Source organism: Chrysemys picta, chromosome 2 (genome assembly GCF_011386835.1).
Source record: "Chrysemys picta bellii isolate R12L10 chromosome 2, ASM1138683v2, whole genome shotgun sequence".
Classification (NCBI taxonomy): Eukaryota; Metazoa; Chordata; order Testudines; family Emydidae; genus Chrysemys; species Chrysemys picta.
Genome location: NC_088792.1, coordinates 18,408,621 through 18,428,266, shown reverse-complemented (window position 1 = coordinate 18,428,266; position 19,646 = coordinate 18,408,621). Strand labels below are relative to the sequence as shown.

The 19,646-nt window shown below is 45.3% G+C and overlaps 1 protein-coding gene across 21 annotated transcripts in view; it reads left to right on the top strand.

Moving 5' to 3' along the window:
* The window catches only part of KMT2C (lysine methyltransferase 2C), a 332,762-nt gene that overhangs the window by 84,656 nt on the left and 228,460 nt on the right, over nucleotides 1–19,646 (top strand). For 19 of the 21 annotated variants that reach the window (XM_005297183.5, XM_065586755.1, XM_065586756.1 and 16 more), the window contains one exon: nucleotides 5,217–5,355. In XM_005297183.5, coding sequence (XP_005297240.2) covers nucleotides 5,217–5,355 — 139 coding nt within the window. Of the gene's footprint in view, nucleotides 1–5,173; nucleotides 5,356–19,646 lie in introns of all 21 variants that reach the window. The other 2 variants (XM_042859254.2, XM_042859262.2) reach the window with 1 other exon arrangement.

Here is a 19,646-nt window from a genome sequence, read left to right as displayed (position 1 = left end):
CATGACAAAAAATGTGCGAACTCTGGGCATAGTGGAAACTTTGTTTTGTTTTTTCAATGAGTTGAAAAAGTGAATGATATTTGGTAATAATGCATGACATTTAGGCCAATGGCATTGTTGCCCACCAGAGCTCACATTTTAAATTCACCATCAGGAATCCTTGTCACTACTGCTGCTATACCATCTTCAGCTGTCAAACAGCTTGTCTACCCTAGAGCATTTGGGTATTACTAACAGTATTGTAATCCTCTAGCACAGCGGTGGGCAAACTTTTTGGCCCGAAGGCCGCATCGGGGTTGCAAAACTGTATGGAGGGCCGGGTAGGGAAGGCTGTGCCTCCCCAAACAGCCTGGCCCCTACCCCCTCCCACTTCCCGTCCCCTGACTGCCCCATCCCCCCTTGTCCCCTGACTGCTTCCCCGGGACTCCACTGCCATCCAACCCCTCCCCCTTCCCTGTCCCTTATCCAACGCCCCGGCCCCCTTACCATCCCGCTCAGAGCAGTATGTCTGGCAGCCGCGCCGCTCAGCCGGAGCCAGACACGCTGCTGCGCTGCCCTGCAGGAACTCACAACCCTGCCACCCAGAGCGCTGCCTGCGCAGCAGTGTGGCTGCGGGGGAGGGGGGACTGCAGGGGAGGGGCTGGGGACTAGTCTTCCCGGCTGGGAGCTCAAGGGCCTGGCAGGATCGTCCTGCGGGCCATAGTTTGCCCACCTCTTCTCTAGCATGCCTGTAAAACACCTTGCCCTAAACACAACTTCTTGCAACCGTGCACAGGTATTCATACCACTGTTGCAGTTACACTTGCTTTGAAAAAGTCTTGTCATCATTGCTTCCTGCAACAAGTCACAGCCAGTGTGAACAGCAGGTGAGAGCACTGCAGTTCAAGGGTAAAATTAGCACTCGTACGGTAATCTGTCCAGTGCTTCTGTCTACCATTCAGAGACAGTTCTGACAGCTCAGACTGCATTGGCTTTATCCTGTCAGGCTGTTTCCACCTGTTCTGTGCTAGCTGCATGTAGGCCTGAGAGCAGCCACCTGCCCCTGTATTTATTAACAATTCAGCGCTCATCTAAATAGCAATAAAACTTTTATTTTTAAACTGTTAAAAATTTTGTTTAAAACACTCCATTATTATTATTATTAAACATTATTTAACAAGTTTTTAAATGTTTGTTACTTTTTTTGGTAGAGGCTTTGCAATATTTTCAATTGGAATATTTTTAACGTTACATTTTAAAAAAATATTTGTCAAAAGTAAACTTTTAGAATACAGATATTTTTCTTTGCTTTGTTCCCCAACTCTGTGGGGTTTTGTTTCTTTGTTTTTTTAAAGGCAAAGGTAGTGATTGGGATGGTGCTAAAAGATCTGCTTTTAAGGGGTTCTGCAAGTGTAAAATGTATCTCTACTTTGCTGTGAGCTTAGTCAGGCAGCCTCCAGAGAAGCACCTCCTGTTTTCTTCTGGATGTCAGGGACCCAGAGAGAAGGGAGGTTAGTAATATAACAGCAGAAAATACATTGTAATCACCACACTCCCACAAAGAAATCTTTTGTCAGTTAGTAGCTTTCCAGCAGTCATTCATTTCCTCCTCCTGCATGTTGCACAGTACAGCCCCTGAGGGACCCGCTCCCCTAGAAGTGGCATGGAGGACAGGGAGAACTGGCTTTGAGTGCAGGAATTCCCCAGAAGGCCTGCTTGGCTCAAACCATGGCCCTGAAGACGCCTGTCTCTTCATCTAGGGAGCACGCATAGGAGGAAGAAACAGCATAATTTGAAAACAACAAATGTGAAAAACACAAATGAGAGATACAAATAAGGAAACTACCTAGTATAGCAGAGCTGTTGCTAACACACTAACTACAAATCTTGCATGATAAATTCTGTCAACACTTAACTTTTTTGTTTGTTTTGTGTGAGGAGTGACTAGTCTGTTCCGCTATGGAGGGCGGAAGTAAAAGCAGCTCTCTGAGGGGGGAGAGTTCTGAACATTGTGGTATATTAAAGCACTTTTGTAATGGATCTTAAAGATTTTTCTTACATGAAAACTTTCCAAAGAGCTTCATAATTTTGTAAAACCTAAAATTTGTCTTTTCAACCTGAAGTCCAATAAAAAGTGTGTCAGGAGAACACAATTAACACAGTTTACTGTGAAATCAGGTGGTTCAAGTGACTTCTGCTTCCCCAACTTGCAAATTGTTAAATTTAATCTAATAAGCATTATGTAGATCTGTTGATAAGTGACTTGCCTCCATACTTAATCTATAGCTTTTGTCTGTGCAAGACCAAAGTGCATTGCTGCCATTATTATTATTATTATTATTATTATTAATTTGAATTACAGTAGCACCCAGAAACCCCAACCAGATTAGTGGACCATTGTTCATATATCACTCTATAAACATACAATAGAAAAGTCCCTATACCCAAGAATGCTCTCGCCTCCATTTTTCGTATCTGGCCTTTGATTTCAGCAGGGGGAATTCCTTGGGGCAACAGAAGTGCTTTTTCTTTGTCCTATGAAATTCCATTCAGATTTGGCAGGGCTAGTGTTAAAAATCATTTCAATGCAGAGGGAGGGATCCCCAGACCCATCCTCCCACTCTGGGAAAGTACAGTAGAACCTCAGTTACAGACACCTTGGGAATGGAGGTTGTCCGTAACTCTGAAATGTTCCTTGCGTGGTGTCAAGTGTCAGGGGGTAGCCGTGTTAGTCTGTATCCACAAAAACAACAAGGTGCCACCGGATTCCTTGTTGTTTCTGAAACATTCGTAACTCTGAACAAAGCACAGTTCAGGCTCCCGCAGCTGACGCTCCAGGCTAGACTCCCCCAGCAGCTGAGTTCCCTCCTCATCACAGGCAGCTTCCAATAGTGTGTCCCCTTCCCAGCTGGGGAAGGGTGTGTGTGAAAACCGTGCCGCCCCCTCCTGGTGGGGGGGGGAAGGGTGAAAGCGGCACAGACCCCAGCATTGCTCCTGCTCTGGCTGTCTTAGGCTGGCAGCCCCAGCGTCTTCACCTTTTAGCTGCAAGTGGAAGCCCTGCATGAGGGAGGGGGTGGGGACAGGCAGCCCAGATGTGCCTACCTTTAAGATGCAATACAGGCACTGTACAGAACAGTATTTGCTTTTTTGGTCTCTGCTGCTGCCTGATTGGTTACTTCTGGTTTCACATGGTGTCCGATTGGCTGGTCAGTCCATAACTCTGGTGCTCATATCTTTGAGGTTCAACTGTAGCCTTGTCCTGCTGACAGCTAAAGGAGTAAGTCCTTAGCAAAGACTGTTACTATGTGAGCTATGGTGCTAAAGAGTTCCAGTTCAGACTCTGGTGGTGATTCATAGGGACAGAGGGATGTTACACTTGTACATAATAGTTGTTTTACCTTTTCTTTAAAAATAATTATAATAAAAACAACGAGATTACACACAGATAAACTTCTTATTGAAAAAGGTTATTGAGGTTCCAAAGTCAAGCACTTGAAAGTTAGGAAATGCCAGATTTGATTGCCACACAACCTCAGTTTGGCCTCCTTATGTGTATGCATAATGACAGTCTTTAATTCCATCATCACAGTCTATTAGAGAATTGCTCTGAGAGCAATAAGATGAAATTCAATAAAGACAAGTACAAAGTACTTCACTTGGGAAGGAGAAATCAAATGCACAACCACAAAATTGGGAAGAAGTCAGTAGGCAGGAATACTGCTGAAAAGGACCTGGGCGTTATAGTTCGATGTGAGTCAAAAGTATGATGCAGTTGCAAAAAAGGCTAATACCATCCTGGGATGTATTAACAGGATCATTGTATGGGAAACACGGGAAGTAATTGTCCTGCTCTGCTTGGCACTGGTGAGGCCTCAACCAGAGTATTGTGCCCAGTTCTGGGCACCACACTCTTAGGAGAGATGAGGACAAATTGGAGAGTCCAGAGAAGAGAGCAGAAATGATAAAAGATTTAGAAAACTTGACCTATGAGGAAAAGTTTAAAAAAAAAACCTGAGCATGTTTAGTCTTGAGATAAGAAGACCGAATGAGGACCTGATAATAGGTCTTCATATGTGTTAAGGGCTGTTACAGGGGCATACGCAAGAATTTAAATTTGACACCTTAAACTTGTTGCCCCTGTTCCCCTCCCAGCCCTGGGAGGAGCTCACTGTCTCCTCTCCTGACCCGTCCCAGGAGGAACTCAATCTTCCCTCTCTCCCTCCACCTGGCCCCAGCCTGATCTTCCCTCCCTTCACATGGCCCTGGCCCTGGCAGGAGCTTGATCTTCCCTGCCTCTGCAGCCCCAGGGCCAGAGAAGTTCTGTGTCCCTGACAATTATTGGGGTAGCCCATGCCCCTGCTTGCCTCCACTGCCGCCCCTGGGCTGTTCTAAAGAGGAGGATGGTGAATTGTTCTCCATGTTCACTGCAGGTAGGACAAGAAGTAATGGGGTTAAATTGCAGCAAGGGAGATTTAGATTAGCTATTAGGAAAAACTTTATAACTATACAGATAGTTAAGCTGTACGCTTTCAAAGGAGGTTGTGGAATCCCCATCACTGAAGGTTTCTAAGAACGGGCTGGACAAACACCTGTCAGAGACGGTCTAGGTTTACTTGGTCCTGCCTCAGTGTAGAGGGCTCGGCTTGATGACCTCTTGAGGTCCCTTCCAGCCCCTAATTTCTAAGATGCTATTTTTCCATAGGACCCCTGCCTCATTCAGAGCATGGGATGGATACACAAGGAGGCAGAATTAAAGGCACATGGGCAACTGTAAATCTAACTTTCAAGCACTTGATTTTGAAATTTAAGTAACTTTTTTTTTAACATAGATGTTTGTGTGTCAAAATATTTACCCATCCACCCTTGACAATTCCTCTTCCTGCTTAGTTGAAACAAACCTTTTGTTCTTGCACAAAGTGCTTAGGTACCAACACTCAAATATGGAAAAGGCGTCAATTAGAGAGAACATATTTTTATGTCTAAACCAAGGAAATTTGATATATAAGTTTGAGAAACAATAATCATGGACTCCCATTATTTCATTTTTGAGCCATTATACAGACTTTAGGTAGATGTGAAGAGGAATGATACTTCCCTACTTAAATATTTCTTTTCTAATAGAGTTGTTACACTGACTAACCTATTTAAAAACATTTACAGGGGAAAATGTAAACAGTGATTATTTTTTTTATAGCCACACAAATGGAATCTTAGCAGTCTTCTTTCTTGTCAAACAGAAGTCAAAGAACAATCTGCAGAGGAGGATGCCCAAACTGAAGGGGACAGCAACAAGCAGCTAACACCAGTTCTTCAGCGCTCAGTATCTGAGGAGTCTGCAAGCTCCACTGCCTCTGTTGGTGTTGAAGCCAAAACCAGGTTAGTAAGTGAGACAGATGGGTGCTGAGTCAGTGATGGGGGAAGGGCTGAGAGTTGAGTAATGGTTCAGAGAATGCTGGGAGAACAGACTTGGGACAGTGCTGGTGCTTTGAAGCATTAGCAGAAACCTTGTTGGCAGCTGCTATATTTGAGACTGATGATTTAATTAGTCTGCAGGGAACTGCGGGTGGAAAAGCATGTTTCTTAAGTGTCATCCTCCGTCATCACACAATACAGGAAAACTTCAGAATTGCTAAATATTAACTATTTAAATGTAAACGTTTGAGGGTTTGTGTACAAGCGGATACACTACAGCCTCTAGTAAAGCCTTTCTGGTGAGAAATAAAACGTGTGCTATATATAACAATGGTCTAACATAACAGTACTTCCAAGGTTTTAGAGGATATTTTCTACATTTTTAGTAATCTGGGTTTTTTAAATTTTATCTCGTATGCCATAAACCTACTTACTTTTCAGAGTCTCTAACATGCAAATAAATGTTAACTGTATTTTACTTTTTTCCTAAATTTTGGATATCTATAAATTACTAGTGCCAATAAAAGTAACAGTCATATGACACTAGCAAGAACAAGGCCTATCATGGGCAGGCACCACTGGAACAATGTCATGGAACTCTGGCAATACTCCTCTAGCCAAGCCTTCAACGCAGCTAGATAGCCCAATAATGGGCCTCTGTTTGTTGCAGCGGTTGTCATATCAGTTTAAGGAGACATTATGATATGGATGTATGTTTTTGACAGACTTGGATTAAAAATAACCAAAACCATTTCACTTCCACCTCGTCAGAGTTTGCACCTGTGCCCCCAGATACAAAAGGCTAGTGCCTTAACTGACTAACTCACCTACCTTTACAGATTTTACATGGTCACAAACTTCTGTTAGAAGGGAAATATCTGTGGAAGCTACTCTGATGTATCAATAAAACTGGTGTGTGTGTGTGTAGATTGTTATACCCTTGCTCAAGAAACCATCTCATGATACTGATAGGGCAGTAGCTAGAGAGTTTTTCTCAGATCTTTTTAGGGAAAAAAAATTATTGAGAAGGTGCTTGCAAGTATCTGGAGTTTGCAGGTTTCCTTGATCCCAGACAGTTTGGTTTTAGGCCTGGATGTAGAATGGACATTGCATTTACGGCAATGTTGGGTGGTCTCCTCCTGGCAATGGACAAAAATCAAATGTCCATTTATTTTTATTTCTTAATCTAATCCTGCACCTATCTAAAACCAATGCACATCTAAAGAATAACTGCTGTTTTTTGAATCTGTCTTCTATATCATTGTCCATGAGTGGTGGTGACACATCTTCTTGGCGGGGTGGAGGGAATAGCTTTTGAGTGGCTCTACTCCTTTTTGTTAGAACGAACTCCAGATAGATGAAGCAGAATACAGTAAAGATTGACCCTCAATTCTGTAGTGTCCAGGCATGGAAAGAGAAAAAATGCCAAGATTTAGGGAGAAGGGGAATATAAGGTCAGAGGGGTTAGGGTGTATTGTGAATCCATGGAAACTTGAAAACTAGGAGGGTAGTTTTGAAGTTTCTTCCAGATTATTTTGTTTACCGTAGGAAACTTTTGTACCCCTCCTAAAGCTTAGAAATTTGAGGTTTTAGGGAAACCATGGAAGAAAGTATTGCAACAGAGAAGGCAGAAATTGATCAGAGTGTGAAAAAGTAGCAGTGAGGGCAATGTCAAAGTAATGCCAAAACATTGGCATTGTTCTGCAAGTGAGAGATACGCTTACTGACAAGGGTAAAGTGAGAGTAGACAAAGTCTGGGGTAATGGATGCCTTCAGGATTTCTGACTTTGTGAGTAAAGTTTAAGGCTGGATTTCAGGAGGAGGTGAGAGTAGTGTAAGACATATGTGACAAGGCACTTCACCCAAACAAATGACTTTGGTTTTTGAAGCATTTAGGAGAAAAGAAGTTACAGTGTAGTTAGGGAGTATCAGTATTACTTTTATGCAGCAGATATCCAAAGCTTTTTTTCTTGTACTTCTCTCTGATCTCTCCTAACTTTGAGGCTAACTCGGACATCTCTGAGGGTGATGCTGGAGAATAGAGCCAACGTTGTAACCTTAATGGAACTACCCAGCAGAAAGTGCGTGTTTGTTTGTATGTGCGTGCGCATGTGAGTCCAGGAGAGAGTGAATTACTAGTTGTGACTAAGAAATAGAGACAGGAGTGGTAACAGTGTTAAGTTTAAAACTCAGAAAGTAGAGTGCTGGAGACACCAAAATAAAAAATAGCATCAGAAGTCATGCTGAGCTGAAGTAGGCTGGAGAGATAGAGGCATCTGTGCTCAGAAATGAGTGGATTATTGATCTCTTGTAGGGAGGGGCAGGCAGTAAGATCAAGAAGAGATGGAGTCATGGCAGTGACAAAAGCAGTGCTGCCAACTTTCTCAATATTTGTTTGTCTCATGATTATTAAGCTTGCAGTATTAGCAATACTCAGGGCTGGATTAATCTTTTGTGGGCCCCGGCACCTGGATTGTGGCCCCATACCCCACTCCACCTGCACTCCACACCTCCACACCCTCTCATGGGAGGGCAGGAGACGGAGAGGAGCTAGGAGTGGGGAGGGGGCTGAGAGGAGCAAGCGGCAGGCAGGACCTTTGTGGGGGAAGAGGCTGAGCGGGGGTGGGGCCTCAAGGCAGAGCATGGGGCGGGGGGGGGGAGCGGGGAGTAGGGCCAAGCTCGGGGGCTGAAGTGGTAATTGTCATGGAGGTCTCTGAAAGTCACAGAATCCATGACCTCCATGATCTGATCTTCTCCTTAGTTATGATACAGTCTTTAATTACATGATCAATGTGTGGGTCTAAGCCTTATTTACTGCACACTATTCAAATCCTGTTCTGAAGACGGAATTATTAATTTCCTCATGGGCTTTTCTGTGGTGCACACTACTGTAGTCTAAGTTCTTCACAAATATTGAATAATAAATTTATATTCACTACATCTATGTGAAATGAGGGGTTAATGTTATTAACTCCATTTTACAGACCGCAGACTAGGCCCAAAGCGATTAAGGTCAAAAATATCCACTAATATTAGGTGCCCAATTTGAGATGACTAGGACCTGATTTTCTGGAGTACTTAACATTATATAGCACTTTTTATGTGTAAAGCACAGCTCCCATTGACTTAGATGTAGCTGTGAGTGCTCAGCACTTCTGCAAATTAGATCCCAGGTTCTGAAATTGTGCACCAAGAAAATGAGAAACACAGAATTAGTGGTCACCTGCGAACATTTTGGCTTAAGTGAGTTGACTAACCTCACACAGGAACTCTGTGGTAGAGGAGGCAATAGACTCCAGTTACATAGGGCAGCGTTCAGCTGCCCTAACCATTAGACCTTCCTTTCTCTCCCTGCAGCCCTGTCTCATTCACTGCACACCTTCCAACTTCTGTAATGAATGAGGCGGGTATCGTAAGGTAACAGCTGCCTTTAGTACGCAACCATGATTCCTCCCCTGAACAGGTCCGTATTGGGCACTGAATGAGGCCTGAGGCCTGTGGAAAAATTAGTGTATGATCATGTAACTAAAGACTGTACCATGATAGTATATCTACAAGGTGCTAAGTAATAGTTGCTCAGGCAATTTTAATTCTGGCATTTCCTAACTTTTGAGTTCTTGACTTTGCAACCTAACAAACCTTCTTTTAACTTGGTTTTTGTGTGTGTAATTTCCTAGATTTAAAAAAAAAAAAAAAAAAAAAAAAAGGAAACTGAAAAGACACAAATTCCATCATATGGCAGCGTATTGACACCCACATGGTTCATCAGGAGGGTCGGAACCTTTAGATCTACTGCATAGACCTCTCCCACTTGAGCTATCAGAGTAACTGACTGTAATAACAGGTTGTCATCCTCTGTGTGAACCATCAGAGGGGGTGATACACAGTTTGTCAGGGAGTTTCATGGATATTTGCTGGCAGAAGAGGAATGGTGAAGCTCAGGAATCCATTCCAGGTTCTTGGGAGTGGGCTTTAGTGGAAATACTCATAGAATCAAAGGGTTAGAAGGGACCTCAAGGGTCATCTAGTCTAACCCCCTGCCAAGATGCAGGAGTTGCTGTGTCTAAACCATCCAGGACAAATAGCTATCCAACCTTCCTTTGAAAACCTTCAGTGAAGAAGCTTCCACAACCTCCCTCGGTAGTCTATTCCATTGTCCTACTGTTCTCAGGAAGTTTTTCCTGAGATTTAATTTAAATCTGCTATGCTTTAGTTTGAACCCATTACCTCTTGTCCTGCCCTCTGTGGCAAGAGAGAACAACTTTTCTCCATCTTTTTTATGGCAGCCTTTCAGGTATGGGAAGACTGCTATCATGTCCCTCCTTAATCTTCTCTTTTCCAAACTAAACATATCCAGTTCCTTCAGCCTTTGCTTATATGGCTCGCATTCCATCCCTTTGATCATCTTGTTGTTCATCTCTGGATCCTTTCCAGTTCCTCTATATTTTTTCTATTCCTTGGTGACCAAAATTGGACACTTCTCCAGCTGAGGCCTAATCATTGCTGAGTAGAGTGGTACTATCACCTCCAGTGACTTGCATGCTATGCCTCTTTTAATGCAACCTAAAATTGCATTTGTGGTGTGTTTTTTTTTTTTTTTTTTCCAGCATCACATGGCTTACTCATGTTGAGGTTGTGATCCACTGCCAAGCCATTTTTTCTCCATTCTGTATTTGTGCATTTGATTTTTCTTCCCTATGTGTAGCACCTTACGTTTGTCTTTGTTGAATTTCATTTTGTTGTCTACAGCTCAGTTCTCCAATTTTTCAAGAATCCTCTGAATTTCAGCTCTATCTTACAAAGTATTGGCTACTCCCTGCTAGCTTTGTGGCACCTGCAAACTTGATCAGTATACTCTTTACACCTCTATGCAGGTCATTAATAAAGATGTTAAACAACACCGGACCCAGGACAGATCCCTGTGGAACATGACTTGAGACCTCCCTCCAGTCCAACATCATTCTATTAATAATTACTCTTCGTTTACTCATCTGCCTGTTCCTCATGCCCCCAAGCTTGGCCCATTCTACCCTGTCCCAGTCCTGTCTCTTCATCATTTGTGGCGCCTTGTCCCAGTCAAATTTTCCTTCCTTACCCAGTCTCCACTCTTCAGGCTTCTCATCCCAGTCTCCTTGCCCAGCCAGTCCCAGTTCCCCCCACCCTGTTCCTCATCCAATCTGTCTCTTCCCCCACCCCACACACTCATTGGCTCCTAGCATCAGACTCTGTCCTCCCCCCCTCCCACCTTTCCTTAGATGCTGCCCCACTCTCCTTGTCCATCCAGTCCCAGTGTTTTTCCACTTCTACCAGCTCCTTGTTGGTTCTCAGTATTCCCCTTCCCTAGCCAACTGGTCTACAGTCACCCCCCTCACTTCTCTCACTGGCTACCATCACCCAAACACTCCCAGCCTCTCCTCCCTTCCGGTCCCTGCCCCTCACTTCCAGTCTGTCCCTTTGTGCAACAAGTACCAGCTTGTCCTCTCCTTCCCCCACACCTCCTCCAGTCTCCCGGTCTCCCTGCCCAACCAGTCTAAGTATCGCACCCCCCATTCCCATCCCCCAGCTCCTGGTCTCACCAGTCCCAATCTACTTCTTCACCCTTCCCCCTGTCTGACTTTTGTGCCCTCTGCATTTGAATCAGATGGCTTCCTCCTCCACATTGCCTGTTTTTCCAGCAGATGGGTCACTGAAGGCACAGAAGGAGACAGGCTCCCTGCTCTCAGTTCCAGTGCCTGGCACCACCTTGGTCCGCAGCAGCCATGAGCTGCAATTGCAGAGAAAGTCCTTCTGAGCCCTGATGGCCTTGGGCTGGAGGGAGCATGCTCAGTCACTCTGTGGGGCTGGCGCATGCTTAGCCACTATATAGGGGTGGCTCATGCACAGTCTGGTCAGCACTAGGAGTTGTGAGAAGCTCAAACTTGCTTAGTGGGGTCAGAATGGTCAGAGATTTTAGTTGGTAAGCTCTAGCAAGTCTCTACAGAGCATGTGCAAAGAGCAGTTTTCTAAGGCCTATTTGTAATCTGGCAAAGTTTAGGCAGATTTTCATAGGGACGGTAAAGACAACCCCCTGTTAAATTTCAAATCCGTTCCCCAAAGCATGGGGGCATTAATGCATTTCAAGGAAAAGGTCACCAATATTTTTTAACTGGTGCCAAACATTTATCCTAGCTTAATTCTTGGAAATGGCTGAATTCCCCCCTCCCTTCTCTTCTCCCCCCCCCCCCCCCCAAATCAGACTGAGGCAGATACTAGGCATGGAAAATTTCAGCTGAAATGGTTAAAATTTGACAAGTTTGATAAGCAACAGAAAATAGGGTCTTATAATGGGAAGTGTCAGGGGACCTCAAGAATAGGCACAATTACCAACCCCACTTGTAATATGTGGACAGTGCACTTCTTTTTTCACTGTATTTTCATCTGCTTAGAGATGGAGTTTTGTTTACACACATGAACCATGTGCTTTGAGTTGTGAAACATCTTTAGAAATTAGAAATAGTCCACAGACCTTTTTCATTTTGCCACTCATCGCTTAAATCAGCCTGGATTTCTCACTGTTGTTCCACTCTTGCTTAAGGGTTAAAAAAATCTATTCTGGCAGAGCTTGAAGAATAACTGTAGATGGCTTCAGGATAATTTTTTCTACTTCTGAGCTATTAGGTAGTTTCTTGAAATTTGCTTTATTTAAAATCAGTGTTCTGATGGCACCTGCTCTATTTAAGGCATCTCATGGGTTTCATTATATAAATCTTCTATTTTTTGAACATTTGTAATTGAGCTTTGAAAATTTACCTTGAGCTGAAACCGTTATTTTGCTTGGCACTCCTTATGCTTCGATCCAATACATTGAGAGAACTGAATTCTTGGCTTGTGAATTCTGCTTCCATGTCAAGATCTTACACAACTTATAATAACATTTCTCCACAGGCAGCTTTACACTGAGCTACTGCACTGGGGGAGCATGAGGGAAAGTTACCAAACATGTACAGGAACACCAGAGTCTCTAGTCGGGGTAGGCAACCTATGGCACGCGTGATTTTCAGTGGCACTCACACTGCCCAGGTCCTGGCCACCATTCCAGAGGGCTCTGCATTTTAATTTAATTTTAAATGAAGCTTCTTAAACATTTTAAAAACCTTATTTACTTTACATACAACAATCATTTAGTTATATATTATAGACTTATAGAAAGAGACCTTCTAAAAACATTAAAATGTATTACTGGCACGTGAAACCTTAAATTAGAGTGAATAAATGAAGACTCGGCACACCACTTCTGAAAGGTTGCCGAACCTGGTCTCTAGTGATGAATGCTCAATCTGTAAATGTTCACACTTCCCTCCCTCTCCCCCCCGCATAATTTTCATATGAGGCTTAGCCACTGTATTTTTCAGTGCATATCTTGTATACATTAAAACTCACAATGAAGCATATTCATGGCATTGTCTATTTTGGAAATATTTATAAAATAAAGTGCTGCCTGAATACCTTGGTTTGGCCTCACAGAAGTAGCTAGGGTGACCAGACGTCCCGATTTTATCGGGACTGTCCCGATTTTTCCTTGTTTTGTCCAGTGTCCCGACCGCACATCGGTTGGGACGCGGGACAAACAAGGAAATGCTCCAGAGCCCGGAAGTGCTTGCGCTCCCCCCCCCACCCCAACTCCGCTCCCTCCCCGAATCCCCGCCTCTTCCGCAGGCTCACCATTCCTCCTCCCTCCACAAGCGCTGGAGGGAGGCCCAGGAGACGCAGGGGAAGCGCGGGGCCGGGGTGAGTGAGAGTCCGGCCTTGCCCCGAGCAGGCAGGACTCAGTCGGGTGGTAGGGAGAGGAGGGGGGCGGCCCGCGGTGCCAGGCGGCGGCTGTTCTTCCCCCCTGGGCAGCGGGACTCAGGAGCAGCCGCTGCTGCAGCTCCCATTGCTGCGGGGGGAGGAAGCGGCCGATGGCCAAGCTCGGCGGCTGCAGCTCTGGCGCCCGGGCCCGAACCGCCCGGGCCTGCTGCGGGGACCCAGCAGTGCGCACGCTGCGCCCAGCCCCTGGCCAGTCGAGTCTGGGCTGCTGCCCAGCTGGTGCTATCGCGCGGCGGCCCCGGGGCAGAGGCATTGGCAGCCCAGCCCCGTTCGTTCCCCTGCGGGACCCGAGCGGGCCGGGGGGCCTGGGGCCTGCTGCCCCCACTCCGGGGGCACTCTCTAAGGGTGAATCCACACTAATAAAACTGGTTTGTTCTTAATTCGTAACCAAAACAACAGAAAATCCTGGTGAACACAGGGCAGTTTTGTAGTTTTAATACAAGTTACCAGGCCTAAAGGAATGTCTGCTATCTACCTGTCAACTAACACAAGGTCCAAATAAACTTTTTTCCGAGTGGAGACAAGGCTTTACCCTAAAGTCTATGCTTATGTGTGTGAGGAAAAAATTAGACAACACATTGATGTGCTGTGCTTTTGTTAGTAGTTAAAATGGATGGAAGGATTATTCAGATTAACATTACCATCCAGCATGTATGAACGTGGAGGGAACAGAACTTTTTCAAGGATAGCTCATATCTGCTTGAATAACTTAGGCCATGTCTACACTACAAAATTATGTGATCTAATTTACATTGGCATACAGCCACCGCAGTTGTTACATCACTTGTGCGTGTGCACACTTAGCTCCCTGTGTCGGTGGTGCACCTCCTCACCAGGAGTATTTGTATTGATGTAGATTGTAGTGCACCATGGGTAGATATTCCACTGTGCAACTCGCCATCATCCAGCATGGGGTATTTTGGGAAGTTTTGCAGTGCCTGATGCATCCAAAAAGAGATGCACAGGGATGACTGGGAGCATGGGGGTCAACATCCCATAATGCAGTGTTCTCCATCCCATAATATTTTGCATCTTCTTTACAAAATCCGCACAACTCTTTTCTCACTGTCCACCATCTCTGACAGAAGCACAGAGCCTGCACAGCTCTGCACTATTATCATGAGCCATTGCAAGCACAGGGCAGATGATCCTGCAGTATTTGCAGAGCCACAAGAGAAGCTGTGAGGAACATGATGATTCCTTGGAGGCTAGATTTCTGTGGGACATAGAAACAATTCAAGGTTGTTGGTGGCGTTCAGTGAGCAGCTGGAGGTGGTGGAGTGCCAGTTCTGGGCCTGGGAAAGAAGCTCTGACTGGTGGGATCACCTTCTCATGCAGGTTTGGGGTGATGAGCAGTGGCTACAGAACCTCCAGATGTGTAAGACCACGTTTTTGGATCTGTGTGCTGAGTTTGCCCCAGCCCTCCAGCACTGGGACAACAAAATGAGAGCTGCACTGACAGTTGAGAAGCGAGTGGCGATCGCATTGTGGAAACTTGCAACACCCGATTGCTGCCGGTCAGTTGGGAATCAACATGGAGTCGGAAAATCCACCGCAGGGGCCGTTATCATGCAAGTGTGCAGGGCCATTAATCGCCTCCTGCTACGTAGGACTGACTCTGACAATGTGCAGGACATAGTGAATGCTTTTGCAGCAATGGGGTTCCCGAACTGCGGTGGGTTAATAGAGGGCGCGCATATCCCAATTTTGGCCCAGACCACCTTGCTATAGAGAACATCAACAGAAAGAGCTACTTTTCTATGGTATGCAAGTTCTGGTGGATCACTGGGGATGCCTTACCAACATCAGTGTGGGCTGGTCAGGGAAGGGGCATGACGTGCACATCTTTAAGAACACAAGACTGTTCAGAAACCTGCAAGCAGGGATTTTTTTTTCCCCAGGGATGAATTACCACTGGGAATCTGGAAATGCCAATAGTGATCCTGGAAGACCCAGCCTACCCCTTGCTTTCATGGCTTATGAAGCTGTATGCCAGCCACCTTGACAGCACTTCAACTACAGGCTCAGCAGGTTCAAAATGACAGTTGAACATGCCTTTGGTCATTTGAAAGGGTTGCTGACATTGTTTACTTATAAGATTTGACGTCAGTGAGAAAAATATCCCAGTGGTTATAGTGGCCTGCTGTGTCCTGCATAATATCTGTGAAGCAAAGGGAGAAAAGTTTCCACCAGGGTGGAGGTGGAGCAGTTGTCTGCTGAATTTGAACAGATGGATACCAGGGCTGTAAGAAAAGCTCAACACGGGGTTGTACAGATCAGGGTGGCTTTGGAAAACTCTTTTAATACTGAGCCAAAGCAGTGTGTGTTGCTGTAATGTGCTGTACATGGCCTTTCTCTTTTGTGGCCCTTATGAATCTTGTTGTGATTGCTCTGTATGTAGGAATATAACAATGTCAATGCACCTATTAATATTGTCTGTGGAGGATGTTATCGGTTCTGTGACACAGTGAAGTAAGAAAAAATTGGTGGGTGTCAGACCTGCTCAGCACCACACAGCATATGTTGTGAACTAATAAAGACTAATTTTGTTCCAAAAAATAGAATTTTATTCTGTAACATGAACAAGGCAATTAAAAAACAAAATATTTAGAACTTAGGCCTTGTCTACACTGGCAAGTTACTGCGCGGTAAATCAGCTTTCTGCAGTGTAACTCCTGAGGTGTACACATTGCCAAGCCACTTAGTGTGCAGAAACACTCCTCAGTTGCAGCGTTGCAAAAAAACCACCTCAACAAGAGTCCTAAGCCTTAAAGTGCAAAGGCTCCAGCGCTGTATTGGCAGTGTAAAAACATTAGAGCAGAAAGCAATCAATTGGCCTCCGGAAGTGTCCCATAATCCCTAAAGTGGCTGCTCTGCTCTTTGTTTTGAACTCGGCTGCCCTGGACACATGCGCCACTCCTCTTTCAAAGCTCCGTTTCTGGTAGCCCTTGCATGCTGTGCTGATCTGCTCTGGGACACAAAGCAAACCATTAATGTGGAATGCTCATGCTGTTGAACACCGAGGTGTGTGTGTGAGAGAGAGAGAGAGGCAGATTGCTGGGGAGGGAGGTGGGAGCTGATGTTGGGGGTTTTCCCCTCCCCCTGCCTCAGGACTGGTTGCTTCCTGCCACTGTCTGAACTTACAAGACTGCATGCTGACACACTCTGTCCCTCAAAACACACACTGTCCTCCACACACACACACACACACACACACACACACACACACACTTCCTGTCACACACTCTGCTTCTTTCCCCCCGCACTTCAGTTAAAAAGCAGCTGGCAATGTAGTAGGATGCCCATGGACCAATGGGATTGGGAAACCTGCATCATGTGACACTGTGCCTGCCCCATGAGGCATTGCAAACCCTTCCCAGAGCACCCTGCGGCCAGTTGCACAGTGGGTAGCTACCACGACGCACTGTTCTCTTTGCTGTTGCAAGAGCTGCTTATGTGGCTCTGCTCTACCATCACAAGGAGCACAGGGTGGACATGTAACAGCGGTTTAATTCCAGCGCTTTAATAAAAGTTGCACAAAACATGCCAGTTTAGACATACCGTTAGACTTGCTCTACACTGCATGCTTACTTTAGTATAACTATATGGCTCAGGGGTGTGAAAAATCCACACCTAGAAGTGACATAGTAATACTGACCTTAACCCCCTGTATGGAGAGCTCTATGTCGGCAGGAGAGCAACTCACACTGACAAAGTTATCACCTCTCGTAGAGGTGGAATTATTAATATGATGGGAGAGCTCTCGCCATCGGCTTAGTGTGTTCACCGGATGTGCTACAGTGGCATTAAGTTGGAGTAGCAGGTCACGTACGTCAGTGGGAGACAAACTTAAATGAAGACACATCCACAGCTAAGTTGACGTAAGCTGCCTTGTGTCGACCTAGCTGTGTAATGTAGAACAGGCTAATACTGATGATGCTGTGAAATCCTATTTTTCCAAAATATTCCATTTCATAGTATTAAATCAAACTTGGAGTTCTATCAGGAAAAACAAATGCAGAAAATATATAGACCAGGGCCTGATAAAATACACCCTGGAATACTCAAGGAGATGACTGAGGAGATAACTGAGCCATTAGTGATTATCTTCGAAAAGTCATGGAAGATGGGTGAGATTCCAGAGGACAGGAAAAGGGCAAATATAGTACTGATCTATAAAAAGGGGAATAAGGACAACCTGGGGAATTTACAGATCAGTCAGTTTAACTTCAGTACCTGGAAAGATAATGGAGCAAATAATTAAAGCAATCAATTTGCAGACACCTAAAAGATAAAAAGGTAAGTAACAGTCAGCATAGATTTATCAAGAAGAAATTATGTCAAACCTACCTAATAGCTTTCTTTGACAGGGTAACAAGCCTTGTGGATGTGGGGAAGGGGTAGATGTGATATATCTTGATTTAGTAAGACTTTTGATACTCTGTCACATGACCTTCTCATAAACAAACTAGGAGATAAAGCCTAGATGGAGCTACTGTAAGGTGGGTGCATAACTGCTTGGAAAACCGTTCCCAGAGAGTAGTTTCCAGTAGTTCACAGTCAAGCTGGAAGGGCATATCTAGTGGGATCTTGCAGGGATTGGTTCTGGGTCCGGTTCTGTTCAATATCTTCATCAATGATTTAGATAATGGAACAGAAAGTACACTTATAAAGTTTGCGGACGATACCAAGCTGGGAGGGGTTGCAAGTGCTTTGGAGGATAGGATTAAAATTCAAAATGATCTGGACAAACTGGAGAAATGATCTGAAGTAAATAGGATGAAATTCAGTAAGGAAAAGTGCAGAGTACTCCACTTAGGAAGGAACAATCAGTTGCACACATACAAAATGGGAAATGACTGTCTAGGAAGGAGTACTGCAGAAAGGAATCTGGGGGTTATAGTGGATCACAAGCTAAATATGAGTCAACACTGTATCAGTATGGGGGAAAAAAAGCAACCATCATTCTGGGATGGATTAGCAGGAGTAAGCAATACATAAGAAGTAATTCTTCCGCCCTACTTTGTGCTGATTAGGCCTCAACTGGAGTATCTAGTCCTGGGTGCCACATTTCAGGAAAGATGTGGACAAATTGGAGAAAGTCCAGAGAAGAGCAACAAAAATGATTAAAGGTCTAGAAAATATGACCTATGAGGGAAAATTAAAATAATTGGGTTTGTTTAGTCTGGAGAAGAGAAGACTGAGAGGGAACATGATAGCAGTTTTCAAGTACATAAAAGGTTGTTACTAGGAGGAGGGGAAAACATTGTTCTTCTTCGAGAGATGTCCCTGTGGGTGCTCCACTACAGGTGCTGGTGCGTCCCTGCGCCTTCGCTCGGAGATTTTTACAGCAGTGCTCATAGCGGCCACGCATGCTCAGAATCTGCCCCCCCGCTGTGACTCTAGGGTAATAGAACGCATGCGTGGCCGGTCTCCTCAGTTCCTTCTCAACCGTCCCCGGCCTGAGACGGAGCTCAGCAGGCTCATTAGACAATCCCTCATTATTCCCTTAATTATCCTTTAGAAACCTTTTTCCTGTCAGTTTTTTCTGGTTAAATAGTTACCTACCCAGTTCACCTTAAAAAAAAAAAAAAAAAAAAAATTTTCCTGTCAGCCGCGGCTATGCCGGGCTCCACAGGTTTCAAGCGCTGTGCTACCTGTAAGGAGGCTATCCCGTCATCGGATGGGCACTCAAAATGTATAAAATGTTTGGGGGAAGGTCACATTCCCCAAAAATGTGCCCACTGCTCTAAACTCAGCTCCAGGGCACGCAAAGACAGAGAGCTTAAGCTAAAACTGCTCCTGCTTCAAAAATCTATCGGGTCAGTTTCAGACCCAGGCATTGAAGCCGGCTCCGCTACCCGACACAGCCCCCCCCCCTCAAAAAAGATAAAGAAGTCTACAAAGAAGGGGCACTTTTCTTCACCGGGCAGGGCTAGGAGGCATACAAGTTCTCCAGGCAGATCAACGATCTCTCTGCCTGTGATCCCTCGCCTCAGCACTTTTCATGAGGCAGGCTCCTCCGGAACAGCGCAAAAGCCGCCGGAGGCTTCAGCGCCGCCGAGAAGCTCCGGTGCCGAGGCATCAGGCTTCCAGTTGCCTGCCTCAGTGACGGCACCGTTCGGCACCGCAAATGAGACGGTGCCGACATTCCTCGGCACACCGCACCCGAGGCAGCCCGACTTTTCTCGCCCGGCACCGACCGCGGCACCGACGCCTGCGGGGCATTCTGACACTCAGATCACAGTCAGAAGCCCCGATCGCAGGAACCCTCTTGTGCAGCAGCCTCTATCGGCTCAGCTTTCATCTCCTGCAGGAGCTGCTTTCACACAGTTTACTCAGACAGCTGATCTTCTAGTGTCACCTACCTTGCAGTCTCCGCTCATGAACGCATATTCTGTGGCGATGCC